Source organism: Thrips palmi, unplaced genomic scaffold, assembly GCF_012932325.1.
Source record: "Thrips palmi isolate BJ-2018 unplaced genomic scaffold, TpBJ-2018v1 HiC_scaffold_2, whole genome shotgun sequence".
Classification (NCBI taxonomy): Eukaryota; Metazoa; Arthropoda; class Insecta; order Thysanoptera; family Thripidae; genus Thrips; species Thrips palmi.
Genome location: NW_023144629.1, coordinates 8,515,673 through 8,528,437, shown reverse-complemented (window position 1 = coordinate 8,528,437; position 12,765 = coordinate 8,515,673). Strand labels below are relative to the sequence as shown.

The window sequence follows — 12,765 nt, the reverse complement described above, 5'->3', positions numbered from 1 at the left end:
CCCCTTCCCCCTTTTACGTACGTACGCGCGCGCGCAAACACACACACACACACACCCACCATGCACTCTCGTTCCAAGTACGTGACATCACGTTGAAACGAACGAGACAAAATGTGGCATTGTCACATTCGTTTGGATGTGAACAAGGTAATTTTTCGCCGATTCACATCCAAACGAATGTGACTCAATGCTCAAACGACCGTGACATAGTTTCAACCGGATGTCTCGCACTACGAATGAGAGTGTGCATCCGACCATCCTGACACGGGACAGGCTAAAAAAGATATAATAAACCAGAGGAACACAAGGAACATTTTGGAACATTAAGGAACATTTTGTAACATTAAGGAACATTTTGGAACATTAAGGAACATTTTGGAACATTAAGGAACATTTTGGAACATTTGGGAACATCGAGGAATACTGGGAACATGAGAACATTGGGAACATCAGGGAACATTTTTCGGAACATTTGACCGATGCACGAGGAACATCGAAGTCGGCCACCCCTCGGGAAGTTCACGAGACACAGTGGATTTGCTAGAAGACCGGCGGAGGCGGTCAAAATCCCGGACGCGTTTTGAGCTCCAGAGTCGCTGAATGGGACTCGAACCGAACGTGTGGCCCCACCAATGGATTGCTCTCCGAACGAGGAATCCATTGGTGGGGTCACACGCTCGATTCGAGTCCCATTCAGCGACTCTGGAGCTCAAAACGCGGTGCGGGATTTTGACCGCCTCCGCCCACTGTGCGAAGGTAGGCGCGAGGAGGGAGGCCGGGCGGACTGGTTCCGCACACTGCTTCGTCGCTCTGCCTCTCTCGCGCTCTCGCGGAACGCCCCATGAGTGCGAGAGAGGCAGAGCGACGAAAAAGCACTGCTCGGGGTGAGTCTGCTGGCACTTGGCGGTACGGCCTGCACCTCGAATTTGATTCGGCTCCTCGCTGGAACGCTTTATTTCCCCAGGGCCTGTCCGTCCTGCCGTCGCCGCCCTCATCATCGGCGTCACCTCGACCGACCGTTCTCTCTCTCTCTCTCTCTCTCTCTCTCTCTCTCTCTCTCTCTCTCTCTCTCTCTCTCTCTCTCTCTCTCTCTCGCACCCGTGCGGGACGCCCCGCGAGAGAAAGAGAGAGGGGCAGCGCGCCGAGGCCAAGTGTTCGGAATGAGTCCGCTGGCCGGGGCAGGCCGTCAGCGTGGCGGTGATGCGACACATGGCCGAGGCCATCACTTTGACGGCCACTCGGCACTCGGCGCGTAGCTTGGCCGCTTGGGACGTCTGTGGCGCACAGTGGGCCAGAGGACCGGTGGAGGCGGTCAAAATCCCGGACGCGCTTTGAGCTCCAGAGTCGCTAAATGGGACTAGAACCGAACGTGTGACCCCACCAATGGATTGCTCTTCGAACGGGGAATCCATTGGTGGGGTCACACGGTCGGTTCGAGTCCAGTTTAGCGACGCTGGAGCTCAAAACGCGTCTAGAGTTTCGGCCGCCGGCGCCGGTCTTCTGGCCCACTGTGGGCCGAGGCCACGGGGGTCGAAATGACAGGCAAAGCGAAAGAGCCACTGCGAAACGCCGGGCTGCGCGGCGGCGCCGTGGCGGTGCCCACCTTGCAGATCTCGGTGGCCACCAGGTAGCTGAGGCGCGTGAACCAGTCCTCGTACGCCTCCTTGCTGCGCGTCTTCTTGAGGGGCGCGCCCGAGCCGTCGTCCCCGGTGGTGGACACGCCGCGCTCCTTCATGAAGGCCAGCACGAACTCCTCGGCGCCGATGTGGGACAGCCTCTCCAGCTCCACGTGGGTCAGCTGGTGGGCCAGCTTGGTGGGCGTCCGCACCATGTCCATCACGTCCGTCTGCAACGACAGTAACAACAACATGAGCACACGGCAGCAACGCAGCGGCATGAGCACTCGGCAGCAACAACAACATGAACACAAGCATCTACAAAGAAGAACCCCTCGCCCAAAGAATTGGCCCGTCGATGCTCTGCGAGCGCGCGAGAGGGAGAGAGAGGGAGAGAGAGAGAGAGAGAGAGAGAGAGAGAGAGAGAGAGAGAGAGAGAGAGAGAGAGGGAGGGAGAGAGAGAGAGAGAGAGAGACTGGCAGTGCTGACCTTGCGAGCTATCGACAGGGCCATTCCTTTCGCGACTGACTGTTCAGGTGGAGTCCATCGTGTGTATCAGTCAAGCCCGTTCGCTCCCGAGGGGCTGATCCACGAGAAAGGAGACCGACCAGACAGGCGGACAGACAGGCAGGCAGGCAGCCAGCGGCGGCAAGAGCAAGTGACCTAAAAGTGTCCCGGACAACAAGTTGAAACTTCCGTGCGCGAGCCAATGCATCAAACCGAGCAGCTACGCCTTCCGTGGCTTGGCCGCTCCGACAACAGAAATGAGCCGAGTGCGGGTTGCGGGGCGGGGCGGGGTAGCAACTCCCGACGCCAAAGTCGAGTTTCTCCCCATCTCTTCGATCTTTTGAGGCCAGTGAGCATGGCGGCGGCGTGGAGGCCAGGCGCCACGGCCCGCCACCGCGGCAAGCCGCCTCGCGTCCCCAGGATGGCGACGGCGCGCCCCGCGGGGTAGACGTCCCTTTGGGCGGCACGGCTGGAGGGGCTTCCAGGCAGCTCCGGGCCTGACACGCCCCCGCAGCCCTCCGCGTCGCTCTCTCTCTCTCTCTCTCTCTCTCTCTCTCTCCGTCATGGCGACCCCCAGGGGTGCGAGAGAGACGGTTCGAAAGTGGGGCGGCCTGGCGGCCAACGCCGAGCAATCTCCTGGTGATCCGCGCGGCTAAAAACCCGGCCGCCGGGAAACCTCGGCCTCGGTATTCGAATCCGGGACCCGGGCGCCGCCACGCCGCCAGGCCACGTCGAGAGGCTTGGCCCGCACCCCCAGCCCCATCCCTCAAACCCGCGCCCCGCCGCGCCCTCTTCCAAGAACCGCCCCTCCCCAACATATTCTCGCCGGCCTGGCCGGCCTGGGCCTGGGCCCTTGATCCACGTCAAGGCGAGGCAGCCCGGGCAGCCGAGGCGTGGGCCAAGCAGCAGCCGGGCCGCCCTTCGGAGGGAACCGGCCGACCGGCCACGACACGGCGCATTTTTTACCCCCGGACCGGAGGCGGCTGCCGAAGCGATTACTCCGAAGAGCCGTCTCTGTCGCTCTCGCGGGGCGCCTTGAGGGGTGCGAGAAGGACAGCGACGACGGTGCGTCGGGGAGGTGGCCGGCCAGGCCCACGGCCAGGCCCACGGCCCGTCCAGACCGTCGAGCCCGTCCACCAGGTGCGCGCCCGGCAGGCAGGGCCGACAGGGCGCGCGCATAAACCACGAGTATCCAAACTGAAAACGCTACACTCTTGGAACCACGAGGTTTCTCGGTTGAAACCAGGGTTGAAACTCGGCAGTGAGCACGGGGGAAGGTTAGGTTCGTCGCGCAGCAGGGAGGGTCAAAAAGGCGGGCAGCCTCAAGTGGAGCGTGGGGCGGGGAAGGGGGTGGGGGTGGGGTGGCGAGACTGTGTGATTGAGAGCCATAGGACCCTTTCTTTCTCGCTAACAGCGTTGGGGTGGCTCCCCCGGCTGTCCCGCCAGCCCTGCCAGCCCTGCCAGCCCGCCCCTGGGGCTGTAAGTTGTGACTTGGCCGCGAGGGGCCGGGCCGGGGCGGCGGGGGTGAGTGATTGTGGTGGAGGTCGTCACCGTGCGGTAGGTAAGGCTATGCTTGTTTCGGCGCTGTCGTTTCCCCGTCGCCGTCCGGTTCGTCGAGGTGGCCGTCGAGGTGGCCGTCGAGGTGGCCGTCGGGGTGGCCGTCGGGGTGGCCGTCGGGGTGGCCGTCGGGGTGGCCGTCGGGGTGGCCGTCGAGGTGGCCGTCGAGGTGGCCGTCAGGGTGGCCGTCGAGGTGGCCGTCGGGGTGGCCGTCGGGGTGGCCGTCGGGGTGGCCGTCGGGGTGGCCGTCGGGGTGGCCGTCGGGGTGGCCGTCGGGGTGGCCGTCGAGGTGGCCCTCGAGGTGGCCGTCGAGCTGGCCGTCGAGCTGGCCGTCGAGCTGGCCGTCGAGGTGGCCGTCGAGGTGGCCGTCGAGGTGGCCGTCGAGGTGGCCGTCGAGGTGGCCGTCGAGGCCGGCGGCACGGGCAGCACTGGCGGCGCGGTTCAAGGACAAGACCCCCTTCAGCCCGCCTGCCGCAGCCTGCCGCCAATTTCAAACAAGAAAGGGCTTTGAGATAAAAAAGGTGTGGATAAGGGCGCGGGCTTGAAAAGGGCCTGACAGTGTCGCCCAACTCGGTCCCGCGAGGGGCGGCAGCGCGGCCACCACGCCGAAGAGTGTTTTCGTCGCCCCGTCTCCCTTGCACTCACGCAGCGTCGCCGAGGGGTGCGAGAGAGACAGCGCGACAAGAAGCCCCGGCGGCGAGGCAAGCCAAAGGCAAGCCGCCTGCGAGGCAGGCAATGCGCGAGGCCTGCGCGACGCGCGAGTGCGGCGGGCTGCCTACCCCGAGCATCGCAGGCGCTCTCCGCGCCTCGGCGGCGCTTGCCAGGAGGTGGACTGCGCGCCAAGTGTAAAACTGCCGTGGTGTCGATTTTTCACTCCGGGCATTTTGGATGGTCATTTTTTTCTTTTCGGTGCGCGCTTCTCTTCAGCGCAAAGGTGCGACCTTGACCCGACAGGCCAGTCATCGGTAACGGGGATCACGGCCTCGGTGGCGTCGGCGGCGAAGTGCCGTCCGTCGTCATCGGCCACCCTCCACTCCACCCTCCACTCCACCCTCCACTCCACCCCCCGGCCCCCCAGCAGAGAAGGTCACCACGCCGCACTACACCGCACTACGCCGCCAGCAGCGAGCACCCACCATAGCGACCCGGCCCGACCCCGCCCGACCGGACGCTGGCTTCTTTTGTCCGGCAGAAAAATGGTCCTGTATCATCGTGTCCGAGCCGAGCCGAGCCCTGTCGCACAGTGGGCCAGAAGACCGGTGGAGGCGGTCAAAATCCCGGACGCGTTTTGAGCTCCAGGGTCGCTAAATGGGACTCGAACCGAACGTGTGACCCCACCAATGGATTGCTCTCCGAACAAGGAATCCATTGGTGGGCTCACACGTTCGGTTCAAGCCTCATGTAGCGACTCTGGAGCTCAAAACGCGTCTGGAGTTTTGTCCGCCTCCACCGGTCTTCTGGCCCACTGTGTGCCGTTCAATCCGTGCCGCTGCTCGATGCGTGCGCCGCGATGCGTGTGCCGCGTGCACACACGGAACGCACGGCGCGGCGGTCCAGGCGGAAACAGAGTCGCAAGGGACGGGAGCGAAGGGTCAGGCCCTGCCATGGCCCAGCCGTGCACAATACGCCGCAATCCGTCGCTCTGTCTCTGTCGCACCCATGGGCCGTTCAAAGGGTGCGAGTGAGACAGAGCGATCCACGGCCGGGAACGAGTGGAGCGAACGGCGGAGATAGGCAGAGCAGGCCGGACACCGGCCAGCGGGACGGCCCTGCCACCTGCCACACCACCTCTCTCTCTCTCTCTCTCTCTCTCTCTCTCTCTCTCTCTCTCTCTCTCTCTCTCTCTCTCTCTCTCTCTCTCGCACTCACAAGCCGCTCCGCTGGGGTGTGAGAGAGACGCAGCCAACCTGCAGGCAAATGTGACAAAGTTGCCTCCAGCCGCGCTCTAGCCAGCCTCCATTACCCGCTGGAGTCATTCCAGCAGGTCGTCTGGACACACGTGGATTTCACGGCGTGCTGGGCCGCTGCCCCGCCAGCCCGCCAGCCCGGCGGCCCACAGTGGGCCAGAAGACCGGTGCAGGCGGCCAAAACTCTCGACGCGTTTTGAGCTCCAGAGTCGCTGAACAGGCCTCGAACAGACCGTGTGACCCCACCAATAGATTCCTTGTTCGGAGAGCAATCCATTGGTGGGGTCACACGTTCGGTTCGAGTCCCACTTAGCGACTCTGGAGCTCAAAACGCGTCTCTAGTTTTGGCCGCCTCCACCGGTTTCTGGCCCACTGTGAGGCCCCGCCACGCACGGCTGGCTCGGCACTCGCCCTAATTTTCCTGCCAGTGCCGTGGCTCCGCCAGGTGGTGACCTGCAGTTGAGCCCCCCTCCGCGGCGACACACACGGGCCCCTATTTTTCTTTGTGGCCCCTCCAGGCCGCTCCAGGAGGGCGATAACTGGGGAAGACGGGGCAGACTCGGAGAACAAGGGGAGGTCGCGGCAAGGAGGCCAAGGAGGGGAAAGTCATTTCACGGCTTGCTGCCGAGCGATTCCGGAGGGCGCTTTGTCTCTCTCGCACCCCTACGGGACGAGCGGGGCGCGCCACGAGTGCGACAGAGACGGACGATAGTGCGCCGCGTGGCGCCTCCCCGCACACCGCCCACACTGTGCCCGCACCACCGGCGATCAAACAGCAATCGCTGCAGTGGCTGCGTCTCTGTCTCGCCAGAGTCGAGGAGAGCAGAGCGGGGCAGAGCGATTGAATCCGGAGACCAAGAGGCGCAGCCCGCAGACTGGTTCCGAGAGTCGCCTTCGTCGCTCTGTCTCTCTCGCACTCACGGAGCGCCCCGTGTAGGTGCGAGAGAGACAGAGCGACGAAGACCACTCTCGGAATCAGTCTGCGGGCAAAGACGCTTCGAGAGTTACTCACACATTTACCGAGCCACACGCGCGCAGAGAAATGAGTTTCCCGTCCCAACTCACCAAACTCACAAAATTACCTCACGTGCATAAATGTTTCACTGTGCATTAATTACTCTACCCATTCATTTTCGATGCAAACGACCGCTTCCAGTCAAAAGACATCAAAATTCAGACAGAATTATTTTTCGGCACACGTGCGGAAGAGAGGTAGCCATTTTACCCCCTGGAATCGGCCGAGGAGAAAACACGTTCTGCATCAACATCACACGGGCCGACATCGGCGACGGACGAAATCCCGAACGCGTTGTGAGCTCCAGAGTCGCTAAATGGGACTTGAACCGAACTTGTGACCCCACCGATGGATTGCTATCCGAACGAGGAATCCATAGCTGGGGTCACACGTACGGTTCGAGTCCTGTTTAGCGACTCTGGAGCTCAAAACGCGTCTAGAGTTTCGGCCGCCTCCACCGGTCTTCTGGCCCACTGTGCATCGGCGGAGAGGAGCGAAAGGGATCTGCGAACCTGACAGGTGCGCCGCCAATTTCACTTTCGACTGATTATCTCTCATAAGTCCGCGGCGCGCCGTGTGTCTTTCACTCCAACGGAGCATTTTCCGGGCGGCCTCGCCAGCGGCTCCGAATGCAGTCAGTCAGTCGGAATAATTTTATCAGTAATAAAGCAGAACACACGACGCGCGCGCGCGCGTATGTGTGTGTGTGTGTGTGTGTGTGTTGGTGCGTGTTCACCTCATAAGGCAGCGATACGCGACACCAGCAGAAAGCAGCGCGGAGGAATAGAATAAAGCAAAGAGAGAGAGAGAGAGAGAGAGAGAGAGAGAGAGAGAGAGAGAGAGAGAGAGAGAGAGAGAGAGAGCTAAGCGCGAGATAGATAGAGAGAGGGAGTGCGCCCGCGGTCCTTTGGACGCCGGCCAGGGAATCTGTCTTCCTATTGTGTCAGCGCGGCGCGGCACGGCACGGCACGGATACCGAATGGCAGCGGATACGACCGCCGCACGATGACTGACCAGTGCGGGGACATTTGTGTGTCCAGATGGCCGGGTGAAAAATGGACTGCACCGCGAAACGCGAGAGGGACGGGCAGGGAGCCCCGTCCAGCGGTCCAGTGGTCCAGCGGGGCGCGCTGTGGGCGGCGGGCAGCAGCCCGGACCGCCATATCAGCGCGGCGCGACAAATAAAAAGTACAAAAAACAACAACAAAAACAGAAAATGAATAAAAAAGCGTCGTTTTTATTTGTCCCTGCTTTTTCGGAGAGTACATTCATTTGTCGCGCTTTCGCTTAACGGCCTTCTGGTGGCGGGAGGCCGGCAATGAAACAGCTAATGCCTCTCTCTCGCGCAGACTGATTCCGCGGAGAGTCGTTGGCACCGTCTCGCTCGCACTCAGCGCCCCGTCCGCGGGGCCGCGGGGGTGTGAGAGAGACGGCAGACGGCCGGCAGGTGGAGTCCTCCTGTACGGCCGCGGCGTGGGCGGGAAGGGCCTCTCCGCTGTGGGCCGCGGCCGAAACTCGATCAAAGCCGAGCGGAGTATGAAAAAGTTGTGGCTCGCATTTAACGAGCGTGCCGGCCGTTGGCTGAGCCACTGCCGCGACCACCGCCACAGGCCAGTCGCCCTCCTGCTCCTGATATTAAAGGGAGTATATATGGGTCTGTGTGAGAGAGAAAGGGGGGGGGCGTCGTAGTTGATTCGCACCACCAAGCCGGCGTAGCCACGCTAGCGAGGGCCCGGGCGGCCCGGGTGTGGTTGTAATTTGCCAAAGGCTTTCGGGGGCAACTGGGGCTTAGTGGGGCCCTTTCCCCCTTTCACACGGCAAGCCGAGGCAAGCTGTGTGCAGGGAGGGGGGGGGGGGGGCTGGCTGGATGAGCTCGCACATCAGGAAGGCACCGTGGAGCGGCTTTGGAAGAGCAGGAAGAAGGCGATAAGGGCGACGTACCCGGTGGCACCGCGCCGATGAATAACTACCTTCCCGGGTTCAAGACCCCGTCAAGCCAATTTTTCTCTCGTCCACTCCACGGCATACGCCGTGCACTGTTCGCCTGCTTGTGTTCGCCGATATCGGAATGCGTGCTCATTAGACTGCAGACGCGTGGGTCGGGCAAAAAAAAAGGGAGGGGGGGGGGGCTACGACGGTGGCCGTCGAACGCACACCAACCAGCCTCCCCGCGGCCGCACGCTCAGCCGCTATCCGGGCGGCGGCACCGCACCGTGGGCACCGTGGGCACCCTCCAGGTGCAAGTCGGCGAAAATAACACGACGTGTGTTGACTTTAAGTACGGCCCGGCCCTGCGCGCGCACACACACACACACGCACACACAGACGCGCGCGCGGGCCCGCGCCAGTATGGGGCTGCTGATAACCGCGAGAGAGCGAGGCGGGACTACTCAACTCTCGGCAACAAACTCGACGCTTTTAGGCTCCCAGCAGCATGACGGGCACACTGGCATCTGCTTCCCTCGGTCCCCCCCACACACGCCGACACATCAAAAACACCCACACACACAGACACACACACACTCACTCGCGCTCCACCACACTATTGACCAACAGACGAGTGATTCCGCTCCGCCCGGCGCCGGCCAGCCCTTGCCAGCCCCCGGCCGGCCCTTGCTGGTTGGTGTGCACAATCACGGTCTTGTTCTCCTCCAGCTTGCGCGCCGCAGCAGCAGCAAGCCTCACGCCGTGCCGCGCCCTCGGAGGCCAGAGGGCCGCGCGTGCCACGCTGTGCCACTTACCAGGAACCCTTACACGGATTCCGGAAGGGGCCGGGGGGCGGGCAGCTGGAGGGGGGAAGGGATCTGAGGGTCGCCCTGGAAGCACGAGGTGAGGCCGTTGGTGGGGGCGGCGGGGGCGGCTTGAGAGGGTTACATCCCAAAAAGGCACCACAGACGCACGCCGCACGCTGCCTGCCTCGCTGCCTGCTCCTGGTGGTGGTGGTGGTGGTCCAGGCCCAGGTGAAGTCCACCCCGTGTGTGCTCCGTGTTCGCCACAAGCCGCACGCCCCTACGCCCTCCCCCCTTCTCTCTCTCTCTCTCTCTCTCTCTCTCTCTCTCGCCTCGTATCTCTCCCCTTTCTCGTTCTCCTCTCTCTCTCTCTCTCCCTCTCTCCCCTCTCTCTCCTCTCCTCTTCTCTCTCTCTCTCTCTCTCTCTCTCTCTCTCTCTCTCTCTCTCTCTCTCTCTCTCTCCCTCTCCCAAACCAAAACGCGGGGCACCGTAATTCGCAAGACGAGTGTTCCATTACTCAGCGATATGTGGCCATGCCGCCGTGCCGTCCCTCGTAAAACGGCGGGGCATCCGAATGGAACACGAGTGTGGCGGACGGACAAACACGAGCGTGGGCGTGGTGGGGCGTGGCGGGGCGTGGCGTGGCGGGGCGTGGCGGGGCGTGGCGGGGCGTGGCGTGGCGGGGCGGTGCACTGGCGAATGAAGCCCCCGAGGCCCGGCCGGCTCGCCGAGGCTCTGCGAGAGGTTAATTGCGGTCGCGGCCTGCTATAACTCACCCCAGTAATGCCTAATACGGAGTAATGTAAAGTGTTGCAAGGCGGCGGCCGGCCCTTCTTGTTTCCCCCCTTTTGTTGTTGTTGCTGTCTAATGCAGTCTGGCCGGCGCCATTATTAAAAACAACAACTAAAAAAAAGGAGCGGGGATCGGCACGACGCGCTGCCGCCAGGCTGCTGCAGGTACACTGGAACGACCTCCGAGGTGCAGCAGTGTGGTGGCGTGGGCCGCGGGGTGCTATTGCCGCAGTAAAAGCATCGGAAACCTCTCTTTTTATGTTTCGGAAGGTTTCATAAAAGTGGGACGACGAGTTTCGGCCCGGCGCCGCTCTCGGCCTTCGATTCGCACGTCCATTCAATGAGGCGTTCGTCTCCCTTTCTCAGTCAATGACGCACCGACCGCCCTTTCATTCAACGACTCATTTCATTCATCGAGGGCAATCGCGGTGAAGCCACCTCCAGGGATTGCCAGAGATATCGGGCAATTCATTACCGCGAGGTGGATTTACCGTGATCATCCATTCGATTCATCGACGCCATCATCATGCATTCGATTCATCGACGCCATTAATCACTCGATTCATCGACGACATCACTCATTCAATTCATTGAAGTCATCATTAATTCGATTCATCGAAACAATCATTCATTCGATTCATCAAAGCAATCATTCATTCGATTCATCGAAGCAATCATTCATTCGATTCATCGAAGCAATCACTCATTCGATTCATCGAAGCAATCGCTCATTCGATTCATCGAAGCAATCACTCATTTCGATTCATCGAAGCAATCACTCATTCGATTCATCGAAGCAATCGCTCATTCAATTCATCGAAGCAATCACTCATTCGATTCATCGACGCCATTCACCCCTCCTTCGCTGAATGCCACATTCAGCCTTCATTTCATTTCAACGACCCACTCGCCGCCTCTCTAGCCGACGACGACGCATCCCGCCGCTAATCAGCAGCACGCGACACTCGCCTGCTCCGCTCCTCGCTGCGGCGGCAGCAGCGTATATTTCACGGCGCACAGTGGGCCAGAAGACCGGCGGAGGCGGCCAAAACTCTAGACTCGTTTTGAGCTCCAGAGTCGCTAAACACGCCTCGAACCGACCGTGTGACCCCACCAATGGACTCCTCGTTCGAAGAGCAATCCATTGGTGGGGTCACACGGTCGGTTCGAGTCCTGCTTAGCGACTCTGACGCTCTAGAGTTTTGTCCGCCTCCACCGGTCTTCTGGCCCACTGTGCGGCGGTCGAGCCTGGGGAGGGCCCGGAGAGCAAGACGAGCGCCGAAGGGACAGGGCTCTATTTCAACCGTCATAGTCACCCCGTCAGGCAGGCGGGCAGGCAGGCAGGCAGGCGGGCAGCCCCAGCAGGCAGCCAAGGCGAGGTAAGGATAGTGGCCGTCCATCACCGGGCGTGCATCCGACGCACCTGGGCCCGCCCCGCCCCGCCCTCGCTTTTAATTAATTTGCCGGCAAGCGGCGGGGCTAGCCGCGCACTGCTGCGCGGGGCGCGGGGCGCGGCCCGAGCTTAGCGGACATGAGAGTTGTCCGCCCTTGTTGCAGGGACAAAGCACCGCTACCGCTGCCCACCCCACTGCCACGCTCTGTTACTCTGCGAATATCGAACCGTGCCATTCCACGTCGTCGCTCTGTCTCTCTCGCACTCGTCTGGCGCCCCAGTCCGGTGAAGGAGAAGGTCGCGATGAAGCACCTCACGCACAGGAGGGCCACTTATTAAATATTGACCGGCATTATTTAACCCGGCCTCACCAGCACAGCCGCGCGACGGCACCGCTTTTCGCCGAGATTTCAATTTCCGCGACAAACTCTCTGTCCGTCTCCCTCTCTCTCTCCAATTAATAATTGGCAGAGCGGTCCGAGTTTTCCGGCGCGTCCCGGTCATCCGTCTTGTTCGGAGTTGCCTCCCCGCCGGCCCAGCTGTCTCTCTCTCTTTCTCTCTCTCTCTCTCTCTCTCTCTCTCTCTCTCTCTCTCTCTCTCTCTCTCTCTCTCTCTTTCTCTCGGCGGAGAGCAAACTACGAGCAAAGCGAAAGGTGACCGCAGGCCCCAGCGCAGGCCTCGCCCCAGGATGACGACGCAGCATCGGGCCGCCTTGATGGAGGCCTGGCGGCGCCACGGCCTCGCCCTCGCCCCTTGGCCAGCGGGGAGAAAAAACCCAGTGAAGTGTCGGAGCATTTGCGTGAGCGCGTCTGTTCGTACACTGTTAAAGCTCGCTTCGAAATCGTACAGACGGACTGCGGTTACAGTGCGGTGGCTTCGCTTCGGCACACGCGTGGACGTGTAGTGGCAAGGCGATCTCCGGACGAAACCCGAGCCGCGTCGGCCGAGGAGCGCCGAGAAGCCGGACGAGCGAGGCAAGCCATCGGCAGCGCGTCGCACATCCGTTGGGATTCGCGTTGACGGCCACGGCCGTGCTGGAGGCCGAGCAGGAGGCCGCGTTGCAGGCCATGCTGAAGGACGTGCTGGAGGCCGTGCTGGAGGCCGTGCTGGAGGCCGTGCTGGAGGCCCTGCTGCCTGCTGGAGGCCGCGTTGCAGGCCATGCTGAAGGACGTGCTGGAGGCCGTGCTGGAGGCCGTGCTGGAGGCCGAGCTGGAAGCCGCGTTGCAGGCCATGCTGAAGGACGTGCCGG

General features: G+C 61.9%; 1 protein-coding gene across 2 annotated transcripts in view; it reads right to left on the bottom strand.

The window, feature by feature from the left end:
• The window catches only part of LOC117647531 (ras-GEF domain-containing family member 1B-like), a 110,494-nt gene that overhangs the window by 6,321 nt on the left and 91,408 nt on the right, over window positions 1-12,765 (bottom strand). For both annotated transcript variants that reach the window (XM_034389306.1, XM_034389307.1), the window contains one exon: window positions 1,604-1,846. In XM_034389306.1, coding sequence (XP_034245197.1) covers window positions 1,604-1,846 — 243 coding nt within the window. The remainder of the gene's footprint in view (window positions 1-1,603; window positions 1,847-12,765) is intronic.